At 39.1% G+C, this 16,392-nt stretch overlaps 13 protein-coding genes and 24 non-coding genes across 37 annotated transcripts, besides 2 other annotated features; 28 read left to right on the forward strand and 9 right to left on the reverse strand. All coding sequences in view use genetic code 2, as the record gives it.

Annotated features, from left to right (window-relative positions):
• Positions 1 to 73, forward strand: CGV17_mgt01. Its single transcript has one exon. It is a non-coding gene; the product is annotated as a tRNA-Phe (tRNA).
• CGV17_mgr02 lies at positions 74 to 1,047 on the forward strand. Its single transcript has one exon. It is a non-coding gene; the product is annotated as a 12S ribosomal RNA (ribosomal RNA).
• Positions 1,048 to 1,114, forward strand: CGV17_mgt02. The gene has a single exon. It is a non-coding gene; the product is annotated as a tRNA-Val (tRNA).
• On the forward strand, positions 1,115 to 2,692 carry CGV17_mgr01. Its single transcript has one exon. It is a non-coding gene; the product is annotated as a 16S ribosomal RNA (ribosomal RNA).
• CGV17_mgt03 lies at positions 2,693 to 2,767 on the forward strand. Its single transcript has one exon. It is a non-coding gene; the product is annotated as a tRNA-Leu (tRNA).
• A 1-nt stretch (position 2,768) lies between these two features.
• On the forward strand, positions 2,769 to 3,725 carry ND1 (NADH dehydrogenase subunit 1). Its single transcript has one exon. The coding sequence runs from the start codon at positions 2,769 to 2,771 to the stop codon at positions 3,723 to 3,725; it is 957 nt and encodes a 318-aa protein (YP_009407638.1).
• Positions 3,726 to 3,729: 4 nt separating this feature from the next.
• Positions 3,730 to 3,798, forward strand: CGV17_mgt04. The gene has a single exon. It is a non-coding gene; the product is annotated as a tRNA-Ile (tRNA).
• CGV17_mgt05 lies at positions 3,796 to 3,868 on the reverse strand. Its single transcript has one exon. It is a non-coding gene; the product is annotated as a tRNA-Gln (tRNA).
• Position 3,869: 1 nt separating this feature from the next.
• CGV17_mgt06 lies at positions 3,870 to 3,938 on the forward strand. Its single transcript has one exon. It is a non-coding gene; the product is annotated as a tRNA-Met (tRNA).
• ND2 (NADH dehydrogenase subunit 2) lies at positions 3,939 to 4,980 on the forward strand. The gene has a single exon. A coding segment is annotated over exon 1 (1,042 nt).
• CGV17_mgt07 lies at positions 4,981 to 5,049 on the forward strand. The gene has a single exon. It is a non-coding gene; the product is annotated as a tRNA-Trp (tRNA).
• Positions 5,050 to 5,054: 5 nt separating this feature from the next.
• On the reverse strand, positions 5,055 to 5,123 carry CGV17_mgt08. The gene has a single exon. It is a non-coding gene; the product is annotated as a tRNA-Ala (tRNA).
• On the reverse strand, positions 5,124 to 5,198 carry CGV17_mgt09. The gene has a single exon. It is a non-coding gene; the product is annotated as a tRNA-Asn (tRNA).
• Positions 5,199 to 5,233: an origin of replication.
• Positions 5,231 to 5,297, reverse strand: CGV17_mgt10. The gene has a single exon. It is a non-coding gene; the product is annotated as a tRNA-Cys (tRNA).
• CGV17_mgt11 lies at positions 5,298 to 5,363 on the reverse strand. The gene has a single exon. It is a non-coding gene; the product is annotated as a tRNA-Tyr (tRNA).
• Position 5,364: 1 nt separating this feature from the next.
• Positions 5,365 to 6,915, forward strand: COX1 (cytochrome c oxidase subunit I). The gene has a single exon. It carries the CDS (start codon positions 5,365 to 5,367, stop codon positions 6,913 to 6,915), a length of 1,551 nt encoding a protein of 516 aa, YP_009407640.1.
• CGV17_mgt12 lies at positions 6,911 to 6,979 on the reverse strand. The gene has a single exon. It is a non-coding gene; the product is annotated as a tRNA-Ser (tRNA).
• Positions 6,980 to 6,986: 7 nt separating this feature from the next.
• CGV17_mgt13 lies at positions 6,987 to 7,054 on the forward strand. The gene has a single exon. It is a non-coding gene; the product is annotated as a tRNA-Asp (tRNA).
• Positions 7,055 to 7,738, forward strand: COX2 (cytochrome c oxidase subunit II). Its single transcript has one exon. It carries the CDS (start codon positions 7,055 to 7,057, stop codon positions 7,736 to 7,738), a length of 684 nt encoding a protein of 227 aa, YP_009407641.1.
• A 3-nt stretch (positions 7,739 to 7,741) lies between these two features.
• On the forward strand, positions 7,742 to 7,806 carry CGV17_mgt14. The gene has a single exon. It is a non-coding gene; the product is annotated as a tRNA-Lys (tRNA).
• Positions 7,807 to 7,810: 4 nt separating this feature from the next.
• ATP8 (ATP synthase F0 subunit 8) lies at positions 7,811 to 8,002 on the forward strand. The gene has a single exon. It carries the CDS (start codon positions 7,811 to 7,813, stop codon positions 8,000 to 8,002), a length of 192 nt encoding a protein of 63 aa, YP_009407642.1.
• Positions 7,972 to 8,652, forward strand: ATP6 (ATP synthase F0 subunit 6). Its single transcript has one exon. The coding sequence runs from the start codon at positions 7,972 to 7,974 to the stop codon at positions 8,650 to 8,652; it is 681 nt and encodes a 226-aa protein (YP_009407643.1).
• COX3 (cytochrome c oxidase subunit III) lies at positions 8,652 to 9,436 on the forward strand. The gene has a single exon. A coding segment is annotated over exon 1 (785 nt).
• On the forward strand, positions 9,437 to 9,506 carry CGV17_mgt15. Its single transcript has one exon. It is a non-coding gene; the product is annotated as a tRNA-Gly (tRNA).
• On the forward strand, positions 9,507 to 9,853 carry ND3 (NADH dehydrogenase subunit 3). The gene has a single exon. A coding segment is annotated over exon 1 (347 nt).
• CGV17_mgt16 lies at positions 9,854 to 9,923 on the forward strand. The gene has a single exon. It is a non-coding gene; the product is annotated as a tRNA-Arg (tRNA).
• Positions 9,924 to 10,220, forward strand: ND4L (NADH dehydrogenase subunit 4L). Its single transcript has one exon. The coding sequence runs from the start codon at positions 9,924 to 9,926 to the stop codon at positions 10,218 to 10,220; it is 297 nt and encodes a 98-aa protein (YP_009407646.1).
• On the forward strand, positions 10,214 to 11,591 carry ND4 (NADH dehydrogenase subunit 4). Its single transcript has one exon. A coding segment is annotated over exon 1 (1,378 nt).
• CGV17_mgt17 lies at positions 11,592 to 11,660 on the forward strand. The gene has a single exon. It is a non-coding gene; the product is annotated as a tRNA-His (tRNA).
• Positions 11,661 to 11,721, forward strand: CGV17_mgt18. The gene has a single exon. It is a non-coding gene; the product is annotated as a tRNA-Ser (tRNA).
• A 1-nt stretch (position 11,722) lies between these two features.
• On the forward strand, positions 11,723 to 11,792 carry CGV17_mgt19. Its single transcript has one exon. It is a non-coding gene; the product is annotated as a tRNA-Leu (tRNA).
• ND5 (NADH dehydrogenase subunit 5) lies at positions 11,793 to 13,613 on the forward strand. Its single transcript has one exon. It carries the CDS (start codon positions 11,793 to 11,795, stop codon positions 13,611 to 13,613), a length of 1,821 nt encoding a protein of 606 aa, YP_009407648.1.
• Positions 13,597 to 14,124, reverse strand: ND6 (NADH dehydrogenase subunit 6). Its single transcript has one exon. It carries the CDS (start codon positions 14,122 to 14,124, stop codon positions 13,597 to 13,599), a length of 528 nt encoding a protein of 175 aa, YP_009407649.1.
• Positions 14,125 to 14,195, reverse strand: CGV17_mgt20. The gene has a single exon. It is a non-coding gene; the product is annotated as a tRNA-Glu (tRNA).
• A 2-nt stretch (positions 14,196 to 14,197) lies between these two features.
• On the forward strand, positions 14,198 to 15,337 carry CYTB (cytochrome b). The gene has a single exon. The coding sequence runs from the start codon at positions 14,198 to 14,200 to the stop codon at positions 15,335 to 15,337; it is 1,140 nt and encodes a 379-aa protein (YP_009407650.1).
• On the forward strand, positions 15,338 to 15,408 carry CGV17_mgt21. The gene has a single exon. It is a non-coding gene; the product is annotated as a tRNA-Thr (tRNA).
• Positions 15,408 to 15,474, reverse strand: CGV17_mgt22. The gene has a single exon. It is a non-coding gene; the product is annotated as a tRNA-Pro (tRNA).
• Positions 15,475 to 16,392: a D loop.

Raw genomic sequence — 16,392 nt, forward strand, 5'->3', positions numbered from 1 at the left:
GTTAATGTAGCTTAAAATTTTATTAAAGCAAGACACTGAAAATGTCTAGATGGGCATTACTGCCCCATCAACACAAAGGTTTGGTCCTGGCCTTTCTATTAGTTTTTAGCAGACTTACACATGCAAGCATCCGCATCCCAGTGAGAATGCCCTCCAAATCATTAAAGACTAAAAGGAGCGGGCATCAAGCACACTACACTAGTAGCTCATAACGCCTTGCTTAGCCACACCCCCACGGGATACAGCAGTGACAAGAATTAGGCTATGAACGAAAGTTTGACCTAGCCATGCTAATTAGGGTTGGTAAACTTCGTGCCAGCCACCGCGGTCATACGATTGACCCGAATTAATAGACACCCGGCGTAAAGAGTGTCAAGGAACAATATAAAAATAAAGTCAAACCTTAATTAAGCTGTAAAAAGCCATAATTAAAATTAAGTTAAACTACGAAAGTAACTTTACCATAAACTGAGTACACGACAACTAAGACCCAAACTGGGATTAGATACCCCACTATGCTTAGTCGTAAACTTAAATAGTCCTAAAACAAGACTATTCGCCAGAGTACTATCGGCAACAGCCCAAAACTCAAAGGACTTGGCGGTGCTTCATATCCTTCTAGAGGAGCCTGTTCTGTAAACGATAAACCACGATTAACCTCACCAATCCTTGCTACTTCAGTCTATATACCGCCATCTTCAGCAAACCCTAAAAAAGGAACGAAAGTAAGCACAACTATTGCACATAAAAACGTTAGGTCAAGGTGTAACCTATGGATTGGGAAGAAATGGGCTACATTTTCTATAATAAGAACACCCCTTAAACTTACACGAAAGTTTTTATGAAACCTAAAAACTAAAGGAGGATTTAGCAGTAAATTAAGAATAGAATGCTTAATTGAATAAGGCCATGAAGCACGCACACACCGCCCGTCACCCTCCTCAAGTGCCATAGCAGAGCCCCAGATCACTAACCCATGCTAAGCAAGCGTACAAGAGGAGACAAGTCGTAACAAGGTAAGCATACCGGAAGGTGTGCTTGGATAAACAAGATGTAGCTTAAACAAAGCATCTAGTTTACACCTAGAAGATTCCACAACTCGTGTACATCTTGAACTATATCTAGCCCATATCCCTCCTCATCACTACTACTACAAACCAATCAAATAAAACATTTACCATATATCTAAAGTATAGGAGATAGAAATTTAATTATCAATGGCGCTATAGAGAAAGTACCGTAAGGGAAAGATGAAAGAATTATTAAAAGTAGAAAAAAGCAAAGTTTACCCCTTGTACCTTTTGCATAATGATTTAACTAGTGATAATTTAGCAAAGAGACCTTAAGTTAAATTACCCGAAACCAGACGAGCTACTTATGAGCAGTAACTAGAACAAACTCATCTATGTGGCAAAATAGTGAGAAGACTTGTAAGTAGAGGTGAAAAGCCTAACGAGCCTGGTGATAGCTGGTTGTCCAAGAAAGGAATTTCAGTTCAACATTAAACAATACTAAAAACCACACTAAGTTTCAACGTATGTTTAACTGTTAGTCTAAAAAGGTACAGCTTTTTAGAAATGGATACAACCTTTACTAGAGAGTAACATAAAACTTAAACCATAGTTGGCCTAAAAGCAGCCACCAATTAAGAAAGCGTTCAAGCTCAACAACAAAAACAAGTTTTAATTTCAACAATAAATAAAATAACTCCTAGCCTGACTATTGGACTAATCTATTCAATTATAGAAGAAATACTGTTAATATGAGTAACAAGAAAAATTTTCTCCTCGCACAAGCTTATATCAGTAACTGATAATACACTGATAGTTAACAGCTAATAAATATAACCCAACACTAAACTATTTATTAACCGTACTGTTAATCCAACACAGGCGTGCACTAAGGAAAGATTAAAAAGAGTAAAAGGAACTCGGCAAACACAAACCTCGCCTGTTTACCAAAAACATCACCTCTAGCATAACTAGTATTAGAGGCACTGCCTGCCCAGTGACAATCGTTAAACGGCCGCGGTATCTTGACCGTGCAAAGGTAGCATAATCACTTGTTCTCTAAATAAGGACTTGTATGAATGGCCACACGAAGGTTTTACTGTCTCTTACTCTTAATCAGTGAAATTGACCTCCCCGTGAAGAGGCGGGGATAACACAATAAGACGAGAAGACCCTATGGAGCTTTAATTAATCAACTCAAAAAGCATAAAACAATACCACCAAGGGATAACAAAGCCTTATATGAGTTGACAATTTCGGTTGGGGTGACCTCGGAGTATAAAAAACCCTCCGAGTGATTAAAACTTAGGCCTACCAGCCAAAGTATAGTATCACTTATTGATCCAAAATTTTGATCAACGGAACAAGTTACCCTAGGGATAACAGCGCAATCCTATTCTAGAGTCCATATCGACAATAGGGTTTACGACCTCGATGTTGGATCAGGACATCCTGATGGTGCAGCAGCTATCAAGGGTTCGTTTGTTCAACGATTAAAGTCCTACGTGATCTGAGTTCAGACCGGAGTAATCCAGGTCGGTTTCTATCTATTACGCATTTCTCCCAGTACGAAAGGACAAGAGAAATAAGGCCAACTTTAAAAAAGCGCCTTCAAACAATTAGTGACCCAATCTCAACCTAATAACTTAGCGCAAATATACCCTGCCCGAGATCAGGGCATTGTTGAAGTGGCAGAGTACGGCAATTGCATAAAACTTAAACTTTTATACCCAGAGGTTCAAATCCCCTCTTCAACAAATGTTTATAATTAACATTTTAACACTCATTCTTCCTATTCTTTTAGCTGTAGCATTTCTAACACTAGTAGAACGCAAAGTCTTAGGCTACATACAATTCCGAAAAGGACCAAACATCGTAGGCCCATATGGCCTACTACAACCCTTCGCCGATGCAATCAAACTATTCACCAAAGAACCCTTACGACCAGCCACATCCTCCACCACCATATTTATAATTGCACCCGTACTTGCACTAACCTTAGCTCTCACAATATGAGCTCCCCTACCCATACCACATCCACTCATCAACATAAATCTAGGTGTACTCTTCATACTAGCAATATCAAGCCTAGCTGTCTACTCCATCCTGTGATCCGGATGAGCTTCCAATTCAAAATACGCTCTAATCGGAGCCCTACGAGCAGTAGCACAAACAATCTCATACGAAGTAACATTAGCTATCATTCTATTATCTGTACTCCTAATAAACGGCTCCTTCACTCTATCTACACTAAACATTACACAAGAAAAACTATGACTACTCATCCCCTCATGACCACTAGCCATAATATGATTTATCTCCACCCTAGCAGAAACTAACCGAGCCCCCTTTGATCTTACAGAAGGAGAATCAGAACTCGTATCTGGCTTCAACGTAGAATACGCTGCTGGTCCTTTCGCCCTATTCTTTCTAGCAGAGTATGCCAACATTATCATAATAAATATATTCACAACTATCTTATTTCTAGGAGCATTCCACGATCCATATGCACCAGAATTATGCACAACAAACCTAATCGCTAAATCACTACTACTAACAATATCTTTCCTATGAATCCGAGCATCCTACCCCCGATTCCGATATGACCAACTAATACATCTCCTCTGAAAAAACTTCCTCCCACTAACACTAGCTCTCTGCATATGACACATCTCATTACCCATCATAACAGCAGGCATCCCACCCCAAACATAAAATAAGAAATATGTCTGACAAAAGAATTACTTTGATAGAGTAAATAATAGAGGTTTAAGTCCTCTTATTTCTAGAATAATAGGAATCGAACCTACCCTTAAGAATTCAAAATTCTCCGTGCTACCACACTACACCATAATCTATAGTAAGGTCAGCTAAATAAGCTACCGGGCCCATACCCCGGAAATGTTGGTTCATATCCTTCCCATACTAATTAACCCATTCATCTCCATCACCCTACTAACAACTCTCGTCCTAAGCACAACAATTGTTACCATTAGCTCCCACTGATTATTTGCCTGAATCGGACTAGAAATAAACATAATAGCCATCATTCCCATTATAATGAAAAAACCTAACCCCCGAGCCACAGAAGCCTCAGCCAAATACTTTTTAACACAAGCCACAGCATCCTCATTACTCATACTAGCAATTATTATCAACCTAATACACTCCAGCCAATGGACTATCATAAAATTATTCGACCCAACAGCATCTATTCTAATAACAATAGCCCTAGCCATTAAATTAGGACTATCCCCTTTCCACTTCTGGGTACCAGAAGTTACACAAGGCATTCCCCTAAGCACAGGACTAATCCTACTTACGTGACAAAAACTCGCACCCATATCAATCCTCTACCAAATTTCACCATCAATTAACCTACACTTAATAATTACCATATCCTTTCTATCAATCCTAATCGGAGGTTGAGGTGGACTGAACCAAACACAACTCCGAAAAATTATAGCCTACTCATCAATCGCCCACATAGGATGAATAACCACTATTTTACTGTACAGTCCAACCCTCACCATACTAAACCTATTAATCTACATTGTAATAACCTTCACTATGTTTATATTACTCATCCAAAACTCCACTACCACTACACTACTATTATCCCAAACATGAAACACAATACCTATTATGGCAACCTTCACCATACTCACCCTACTCTCCATAGGAGGACTTCCTCCCCTTACAGGCTTTATGCCTAAATGAATAATCATTCAAGAATTAACAAAAAATGACACCCTCATCCTACCCATCCTCATAGCCATCACAGCTCTACTCAACCTATATTTCTACATACGCCTTACCTACTCCACAGCATTAACCCTATTCCCCTCCACCAATAACATAAAAATAAAATGACAGTTCTACCCCACAAAACAAATAACCCTCCTACCAACAGCAATCGTACTATCCACAATACTTCTACCACTCACACCAACACTCTTTATTTTACTATAGGGGTTTAGGTTAAGCAAGACCAAGAGCCTTCAAAGCCCTAAGCAAGTACAATTTTACTTAACCCCTGCCCAATAAGGATTGCAAGATTATATCTTACATCAATTGAATGCAAATCAAACACTTTAATTAAGCTAAATCCTCACTAGATTGGAGGGATACATCTCCCACGAACTTTTAGTTAACAGCTAAATACCCTAGTAAACTGGCTTCAATCTACTTCTCCCGCCGCGAGAAAAAAAAGGCGGGAGAAGTCCCGGCAGGATTGAAGCTGCTTCTTTGAATTTGCAATTCAAAATGATTATTCACTACAGGACTTGGTAAAAAGGGGACTCTACCCCTGTCTTTAGATTTACAGTCTAATGCCTACTCGACCATTTTACCTATGTTCATAAACCGATGACTATTCTCTACCAATCACAAAGACATTGGTACCCTGTATTTACTATTTGGCGCTTGAGCAGGAATAGTGGGTACTGGCCTAAGCTTGTTGATTCGTGCTGAATTAGGTCAACCTGGCACACTTATCGGAGACGATCAACTTTATAATGTTCTAGTAACAGCTCACGCCTTCGTAATAATTTTCTTTATGGTTATACCTATCATAATTGGGGGTTTCGGAAACTGATTAGTTCCTTTAATAATCGGAGCCCCCGACATAGCATTCCCTCGTCTAAACAACATAAGCTTCTGACTACTCCCCCCTTCCTTCCTACTACTGATAGCATCTTCGATAATTGAAGCCGGCGCAGGTACAGGCTGAACTGTATATCCTCCTCTAGCCGGAAATCTAGCACATGCAGGAGCCTCAGTAGACCTTACTATTTTCTCTCTACATTTAGCCGGTGTATCTTCAATCCTTGGGGCTATTAACTTCATTACAACTATCATTAATATAAAACCCCCCGCTATAACCCAATATCAAACGCCTCTCTTCGTCTGATCGGTCTTGGTCACAGCAGTCTTACTTGTACTATCATTGCCTGTCTTAGCAGCCGGAATTACCATACTATTAACTGATCGAAATCTAAACACAACCTTTTTCGACCCGGCAGGAGGAGGTGACCCAATCTTATATCAACACTTGTTCTGATTTTTTGGCCATCCTGAAGTATATATTCTAATTTTACCTGGCTTTGGAATAATTTCACATATCGTTACTTATTATTCGGGGAAAAAAGAACCTTTCGGGTATATGGGAATAGTATGAGCTATAGTTTCTATTGGTTTCTTGGGTTTCATTGTATGAGCCCATCATATGTTTACAGTTGGAATAGACGTAGATACACGAGCATATTTTACATCAGCTACCATAATTATCGCAATTCCTACAGGAGTAAAAGTTTTCAGTTGACTGGCAACACTTCACGGAGGAAATATTAAATGATCTCCAGCCCTAATATGAGCTCTAGGCTTTATTTTCTTATTCACAGTAGGGGGTTTAACCGGTATTATCCTAGCTAACTCATCCCTAGATATCATTCTCCATGACACCTATTATGTGGTTGCTCACTTTCACTATGTACTTTCAATAGGAGCTGTCTTTGCCATCATAGGAGGCTTCGTCCACTGATTTCCACTTTTTTCAGGATATACACTCAACCCAACATGAACAAAAATCCAATTCATAATTATATTCGTAGGCGTAAATATGACATTCTTCCCACAACACTTCCTAGGCCTATCTGGAATACCTCGCCGATATTCCGACTATCCAGATGCTTACACAACATGAAACACCATCTCATCAATAGGCTCATTTATCTCACTAACAGCAGTCATACTAATAATCTTCATTATCTGAGAAGCATTCGCATCTAAACGAGAAGTCTTAGCAGTAGACCTCACTTCCACAAACCTTGAATGACTAAACGGATGTCCTCCACCATACCACACATTCGAAGAACCAGTATACGTTAACCTAAAGTATTCAAGAAAGGAAGGAATCGAACCCCCTCTAATCGGTTTCAAGCCAACATCATAACCATTATGTCTTTCTTTATGAGCGAGATATTAGTAAAATCTTACGTAACTTTGTCAAAGTTAAATCACAAGTGAAAATCCTGTATATCTCCATGGCATATCCCTTTCAACTAGGCTTACAAGACGCAGCATCACCTGTTATAGAAGAACTTCTACAATTTCATGACCACGCATTAATGATCGTCTTCTTAATTAGCTCCTTAGTTCTTTATATCATTACACTAATACTTACAACCAAATTAACTCACACTAATACAATAGACGCCCAAGAAGTAGAGACTATTTGAACTGTCCTCCCAGCCGTTATTTTAATCATAATCGCCTTACCTTCCCTACGAATTCTCTACATAATAGACGAAATTAATAACCCCTCTCTTACCGTAAAAACAATAGGACACCAATGATACTGAAGTTATGAATATACTGACTATGAAGACCTAAACTTTGACTCATACATAATTCCAACCTCAGATCTAAAACCAGGTGAACTACGATTATTAGAAGTAGATAATCGAATGGTTCTACCTATACAAATGACAATCCGAATATTAGTCTCCTCAGAAGATGTATTACACTCATGAGCTGTCCCTTCCCTAGGCCTAAAAACAGACGCGATCCCTGGCCGCCTAAACCAAACAACCCTAATATCAACTCGACCTGGCCTATTCTATGGACAATGTTCAGAAATTTGTGGCTCAAATCACAGCTTTATACCAATCGTTCTCGAACTAGTACCCTTAGAGAATTTTGAAAAATGATCTGTATCCATATTATAATTTCACTAAGAAGCTAAACTAGCATTAACCTTTTAAGTTAAAGATTGAGAGTTATAAACTCCCCTTAGTGACATGCCACAACTAGATACATCAACATGGCTCCTTACCATTCTCTCTATGATCTTCACCCTATTCGCACTACTCCAACTAAAAATTTCAAAACACTTCTACTCTCCCTCCCCCAAACCAATGGATACTAAGCTACAAAAACAACAAACCCCTTGAAATTACACATGAACGAAAATCTATTTGCCTCTTTCATAATCCCAGTTGTACTAGGTATCCCTATTACCACTCTAATTATTATATTCCCCACTATACTATTCCCAACACCAAGCCAATTAATTAATAACCGTGTAATCACTATTCAACAATGACTCACCAAACTCACATCAAAGCAACTGATAATTACACATAACCCCAAAGGACAGACCTGATCTCTAATACTCATTTCACTTTTCCTCTTCATCGCCTCCACAAACCTTCTTGGAATATTACCTCACTCATTCACACCTACTACTCAACTCTCTATAAACTTAGGCATAGCTATTCCACTATGAGCTGGCACCGTCTTTATCGGCTTCCGTAACAAGACAAAAATATCTCTAGCCCACCTTTTACCATTAGGCACACCCACTTTCCTAATTCCCATACTAGTAATAATTGAAACCATCAGCCTGTTTATTCAACCATTAGCCCTAGCAGTACGGCTAACAGCGAACATCACAGCAGGTCACCTATTACTACACCTAATTGGAAGTGCAACTCTTGCATTAACAAACATTAGCCTATCCACAGCCCTCATCACATTTACTATCCTCACTCTATTAGTTATCCTTGAATTCGCTGTAGCCCTAATTCAGGCCTACGTATTCACCCTACTAGTAAGCCTGTACTTGCAAGACAATACATAATGACCCACCAAACCCACTCATATCATATAGTAAACCCCAGTCCTTGACCACTTACAGGAGCTCTCTCAGCATTTCTCATAACATCAGGCCTAATCATATGATTCCATTTCAACTCAATAATTTTACTAACTTTAAGTTTTCTAACAAATATCCTAACAATATACCAATGGTGGCGAGACATCATCCGAGAAAGTACTTTCCAAGGCCACCACACACCAACCGTTCAAAAAGGACTTCGATATGGTATAATCCTATTTATCTTATCAGAAGTCCTATTTTTTACAGGCTTCTTCTGAGCCTTTTATCACTCAAGCCTTGCCCCTACTCCCGAACTAGGAGGCTCCTGACCACCAACAGGTATCCACCCCTTAAACCCACTAGAAGTCCCACTCCTCAATACTTCCGTACTACTAGCTTCTGGTGTATCTATCACTTGAGCCCACCATAGTCTCATAGAAGGTAACCGCAAACACATACTCCAAGCTCTCCTTATTACAATTATACTCGGCCTCTATTTCACCCTACTCCAAGCATCAGAATATTATGAAGCCCCATTCACAATCTCAGACGGAGTCTACGGCTCTACTTTCTTCGTAGCCACAGGCTTTCATGGATTACATGTCATCATTGGATCCACTTTCCTTATCGTCTGCTTCATACGCCAAATAATATTCCACTTCACCTCAAACCACCACTTTGGCTTCGAAGCCGCTGCTTGATATTGACATTTCGTAGACGTCGTATGATTATTCCTCTATGTATCAATCTATTGATGAGGCTCATAGTCCTTTTAGTATTAATAAGTACAACTGACTTCCAATCAGTTAGTTTCGGTATCACTCCGAAAAAGAACAATAAACCTTCTATTAACGCTACTAACAAATACAACCCTAGCCCTACTACTCATACTTATTGCTTTTTGACTCCCCCAACTAAACGTCTATGCAGAAAAAACTAGCCCTTACGAATGTGGCTTCGACCCCATAGGATCTGCCCGCCTACCCTTTTCCATAAAATTTTTCCTAGTAGCAATTACCTTCCTCCTATTTGACCTAGAAATTGCTCTCCTACTCCCCCTACCTTGAGCAATCCAAACAAACAATTTAACAACAATACTTCTTATAGCCTTATTTCTAATCTCTCTACTAGCAGCTAGCCTAGCCTACGAATGAACCCAAAAAGGCCTAGAATGAGATAAATATGGTACTTAGTTTAAAGTAAAACAAGTGATTTCGACCCACTAAACTGTGACCTAAACTCACAAGTACCAAATGTCTCTAGTCCACATTAATATTCTAATCGCCTTTACAGTATCCCTCACAGGCTTATTAATATACCGATCTCACCTAATATCTGCACTACTATGTCTAGAAGGCATAGTACTATCATTATTCATCCTAGCAGCCCTCACAATCCTAAACACACACTTCACCCTAGCCAACATAATACCAATCATTCTCTTAGTATTTGCAGCCTGCGAAGCAGCTATCGGACTAGCCTTGTTAGTCATAGTCTCCAACACATATGGTACTGACTATGTACAAAACCTTAACCTCCTTCAATGCTAAAATTTATTATTCCTACTGTTATACTTATACCTCTGACTTGATTATCAAAAAGTAATTTTATCTGAATTAACACCACAACCCATAGTTTATTAATTAGCTTTACAAGTTTACTTCTACTTAATCAATTTAACGATAATAGCCTTAACTACTCTTTAACATTCTTCTCTGACCCCCTTTCCGCACCACTCTTAATACTAACAATATGACTCCTCCCCCTAATATTAATAGCAAGTCAATCCCACCTTCTAAAAGAACCACTTGCCCGAAAAAAACTCTACATTACAATACTAATTATACTACAAACCCTCTTAATTATAACCTTTACTGCCATAGAACTAATTATATTTTACATTATATTTGAAGCCACATTAATTCCTACTCTCATTATCATCACCCGTTGAGGCAACCAAACAGAACGACTTAACGCAGGACTTTATTTTTTATTTTACACACTCATGGGATCACTCCCTCTACTAGTAGCATTAACATATCTACAAAATACAGTAGGCTCCCTAAACTTCCTACTATTACAGTACTGAGCTCAACCATTATCAACCTCCTGATCTAACACTTTCATATGACTAGCTTGCATAATAGCCTTCCTAGTAAAAATACCCCTTTATGGATTACATCTTTGATTACCCAAAGCACACGTAGAAGCCCCCATTGCAGGCTCAATAGTTCTTGCAGCTGTACTACTAAAACTAGGAGGCTATGGAATACTACGAATTACATCAATTCTTAACCCCCTAACAGAACATATAGCCTACCCCTTCCTTGTATTGTCCCTATGAGGAATAATCATAACCAGCTCTATCTGCCTACGTCAAACAGATCTAAAATCACTAATCGCATATTCCTCAGTCAGCCACATAGCACTCGTCATTGCAGCCGTCCTTATCCAAACCCCTTCAAGTTACATAGGAGCTACCGCCCTAATAATTGCACACGGCCTCACATCCTCTATACTATTTTGTCTAGCAAACTCAAACTACGAACGAATTCATAGCCGAACCATAATCCTAGCACGGGGCCTACAAATCTTTTTTCCACTAATGGCCACTTGATGATTATTAGCATGCTTAACAAACCTTGCCCTACCCCCTACCATTAATCTGATCGGAGAACTACTCGTAATTATATCAACCTTCTCATGATCAAACCTTACTATCATCCTTATAGGAGTAAACATCGTAATCACAGCCCTCTACTCCCTATACATACTAATCATAACACAACGTGGCAAACACACACACCATATCAATAACCTCACCCCTACTTTTACACGAGAACATGCCTTAATAGCCCTACATATTATCCCCCTCCTACTCCTGTCACTAAACCCTAAAATCATCCTAGGACCTCTTTATTGTAAGTATAGTTTAAAAAAACCATTAGTTTGTGAAACTAAAAACAGAAGATAAAACCTTCTTACTTACCGAAAAAGAATTGCAAGAACTGCTAATTCATGCACCCCACACTTAACAATGTGGCTTTTTCAAACTTTTAAAGGATAGTAGTTATCCATTGGTCTTAGGAACCAAAAAATTGGTGCAACTCCAAATAAAAGTAATAAACTTATTTACTTCTTCCACCCTACTTACACTATTTATACTAATTACCCCCGTTATAGCATCTAGCACAGACTTTTACAAAAACAATAAATACCAACACTATGTAAAAAACATAATCCTCTTTGCTTTCATCACCAGCCTGATCCCAATAATAATATTTATTCACACAAACCAAGAAATACTCATCTCGAACTGACACTGAATCACCATCCATACTCTTAAATTAACGCTCAGCTTTAAAATAGACTACTTCTCACTTATATTTATACCCGTAGCACTATTCATTACATGATCTATTATAGAATTTTCAATATGATATATACACTCCGACCCCTACATCAACCAATTCTTCAAATACCTACTCATTTTCCTCATCACTATACTCATCCTTGTCACAGCTAACAACCTCTTCCAATTATTTATTGGCTGAGAAGGAGTAGGAATCATATCTTTCCTACTGATTGGCTGATGGTTCGGACGAACAGATGCTAATACAGCCGCTCTTCAAGCAATTCTATATAACCGTATCGGAGATATTGGATTCCTCTTATCCATAGCCTGATTCCTACATAATTCAAATGCATGAGATTTACAACAAATCTTCACACTTAACCAAAATCCCCCAATCCTCCCCCTCATAGGACTTACATTAGCCGCAGCTGGAAAATCAGCTCAATTTGGCCTACACCCATGACTACCTTCAGCAATAGAAGGCCCCACTCCAGTCTCAGCCCTACTCCACTCAAGCACAATAGTTGTAGCAGGAATTTTCTTACTTATCCGTTTTTACCCTCTAACAGAAAATAACAAATTTATCCAAACAACAATACTTTCTCTAGGTGCCCTCACCACCCTATTCACAGCTATCTGTGCCTTAACCCAAAACGATATCAAAAAAATCATTGCTTTTTCTACCTCCAGCCAACTCGGCCTAATAATAGTAACACTAGGCCTCAACCAACCACACCTAGCATTCCTACATATTTGTACACACGCTTTCTTCAAAGCTATACTATTCCTGTGTTCCGGCTCTATCATCCATAATTTAAATAACGAACAAGACATCCGAAAAATAGGAGGATTATACAAAATTCTTCCCTTCACTACAACTGCCCTAATCATCGGCTGCTTTGCACTAACAGGAATACCATTTCTCACAGGATTCTATTCTAAAGACCTCATCATTGAAGCCGCCACTTCGTCTTATACCAACGCCTGAGCCCTATTATTAACACTAATCGCCACCTCCATAACAGCTATTTATAGCACCCGCATCATTTTCTTTACTTTACTAGGACAACCTCGCTTCCCTCCCCTCATAAACATTGATGAAACTAACCCCATACTGATTAACCCCATTAAACGCCTATTAATCGGAAGCATCTTCGCCGGATTCATCCTCTCCAACAGCATACCCCCAATAAACATTCCTCTAATGACTATACCCCTATATCTAAAACTAACAGCCCTCATAGTAACAATTCTAGGCTTTACTCTCGCATTCGAAATTAATACCTACTCAAAAAACCTAAAATACCCCTACTCATCAAACTCCACTAAATTTTCCACCCTACTAGGATATTTCCCTACAATTATACACCGCTTACTTCCCCATCTAACTCTAACAACAAGCCAGAAATTTGCAACCTCTTTATTAGACCTAACCTGAACAGAAACAATTCTACCAAAAACAACAGCTCTCATTCAACTAAAAGCCTCTACACTAACTTCAAACCAAAAAGGACTCATCAAACTCTACTTCCTGTCTTTCCTTATCACTATAACCCTCAGCATTCTACTATTTAATTACCCCGAGTAATCTCCATAATAACCACTACACCAATAAACAAAGACCATCCAGTAACAATAACCAACCAAGTACCATAACTGTATAACGCAGCAATCCCCATAGCCTCTTCACTAAAAAACCCGGAATCCCCTGTATCATAAATAACTCAATCCCCTAACCCATTAAACTCAAATACAATATTTACTTTCCCACCCTCTAAAACATACAATACCACTAACAACTCTAACACTAGACCTAAAAGAAATCCCCCAAGTACAACTTTGTTAGAAACCCAAACCTCAGGATACTGCTCAGTAGCCATAGCCGTTGTATAACCAAACACAACTAGTATTCCCCCTAAATAAATTAAAAATACCATTAAACCTAAAAATGAACCCCCAAAACTATAAACAATTCCACATCCTATAGCACCACCCACAATCAACCCTAAACCACCATAAATTGGTGAAGGCTTTGAAGAAACCCCCACAAGACTAATTACAAAAATAGTACTCATAATAAAAACAATATACATTGCCATTATTCTCACATGGACTCCAACCATGACCAATGACATGAAAAATCATCGTTGTAATTCAACTACAAGAACCCTAATGACCAACATCCGAAAAACACACCCACTAATAAAAATCCTCAATGACGCGTTCATCGACCTACCCACTCCATCTAACATCTCCTCATGATGAAACTTTGGCTCCTTACTAGGTCTCTGCCTAATCATACAAATCCTAACAGGTTTATTTCTAGCAATACACTACACACCAGACACCTCAACTGCTTTTTCATCAGTCGCACACATCTGTCGAGACGTCAACTATGGCTGATTCATCCGCTATCTACATGCAAATGGAGCCTCCATATTCTTCATCTGCCTTTACGCCCACATCGGACGTGGCCTATACTATGGCTCCTATATATTCCAAGAAACATGAAACATCGGCGTACTCCTACTACTAACAGTCATAGCCACTGCATTCGTAGGCTACGTTCTACCCTGAGGACAGTTATCATTCTGAGGTGCAACAGTCATCACCAACCTCCTATCAGCAATCCCCTACATCGGTACTACCTTAGTAGAATGAATCTGAGGCGGATTTTCCGTAGACAAAGCAACACTAACACGCTTTTTCGCTTTCCACTTTATCCTCCCATTCATCATCACAGCATTAGCAGCCGTCCACCTACTATTCCTACACGAAACAGGATCCAACAACCCCACAGGAATCCCATCCAACATAGACATAATCCCATTCCACCCTTATTACACAATTAAAGACATCCTAGGCGCTTTATTCCTAATTCTAATCCTACTAGCACTAACCCTATTCACCCCTGACCTACTAGGAGACCCTGATAACTATACCCCAGCAAATCCATTAAGCACCCCCGCAGACATCAAACCAGAATGGTACTTCCTATTCGCATATGCAATCCTACGATCAATTCCTAATAAACTTGGAGGAGTATTAGCACTACTACTCTCTATCCTTATCCTAGTCTTTATTCCAATACTTCAGACATCCAAACAACGAAGCATAATATTCCGACCCTTTAGCCAACTCTTATTTTGAACCCTAATCGCAGACCTCCTAACCCTAACATGAATTGGAGGCCAACCTGTAGAACACCCGTACATCATTGTAGGCCAATTAGCATCTATTTTATACTTCTTCCTAATCTTAGTGCTAATACCAACAGTTAGCCTTATTGAAAATAAACTCTTAAAATGAAGAGTCTTTGTAGTATAACAAAATACCCCGGTCTTGTAAACCGGAAAAGGAGAACCCCATTCCTCCCTAAGACTCAAGGAAGAGACATTAAACCTCACCACCAACACCCAAAGCTGGAATTCTACATAAACTATTCCTTGAAAAAAGCTTATTGTACAATCACCACAACCTCACAGTGCTACGTCAGTATTAAAAGTGATTTATTTTAAAAACATTTTACTGTACATATTACATACATATATGCACATACATACCTAATACTTAGTCTCTCCTTGTAAATATCCATATATACATGCTATGTATTATTGTACATTCATTTATTTTCCATACGGTAAGTTAAAGCTCGTATTAATTATCATTAATTTTACATATTACATAATATGTATGCTCTTACATATTATATGTCCCCTAACAATTTTATCTCCATTGTATTCTATGGTCGTTCCATTAGATCACGAGCTTAATCACCATGCCGCGTGAAACCAGCAACCCGCTCGGCAGGGATCCCTCTTCTCGCACCGGGCCCATACACCGTGGGGGTAGCTAACGGTGATCTTTATAAGACATCTGGTTCTTACTTCAGGACCATTTTAACTTAAAATCGCCCACTCGTTCCTCTTAAATAAGACATCTCGATGGACTTATGACTAATCAGCCCATGCCTAACATAACTGAGGTTTCATACATTTGGTATCTTTTAATTTTTGGGGGGGGGCCTGCACCGACTCAGCTATGGCCTTAGAAAGGCCCTGTCACAGTCAGATAAATTGTAGCTGGACCTGTGTGTATTTTTGATTGGACTAGCACAACCAACAGGTGTTATTTAATTAATGGTTACAGGACATAGTACTCTATTATTCCCCCCGGGCTCAAAAAACCCTATCTCATAGAGGTTTAAACCCCCCTTCCCCCTTACAAAACTGATCGTCTGCTTTAATATTCACCACCCCCCTACAGTGCTTCGTCCCTAGATCTACGCGCACTTTTTTTAATAAATCAATACTAAATCTGACACAAGCCCCATAATGAAATTATACAAATAATTTTCTACTCCACAA

Source organism: Lagenorhynchus obliquidens, mitochondrion, assembly GCF_003676395.1.
Source record: "Lagenorhynchus obliquidens voucher CRI007319 mitochondrion, complete genome".
Classification (NCBI taxonomy): Eukaryota; Metazoa; Chordata; class Mammalia; order Artiodactyla; family Delphinidae; genus Aethalodelphis; species Aethalodelphis obliquidens.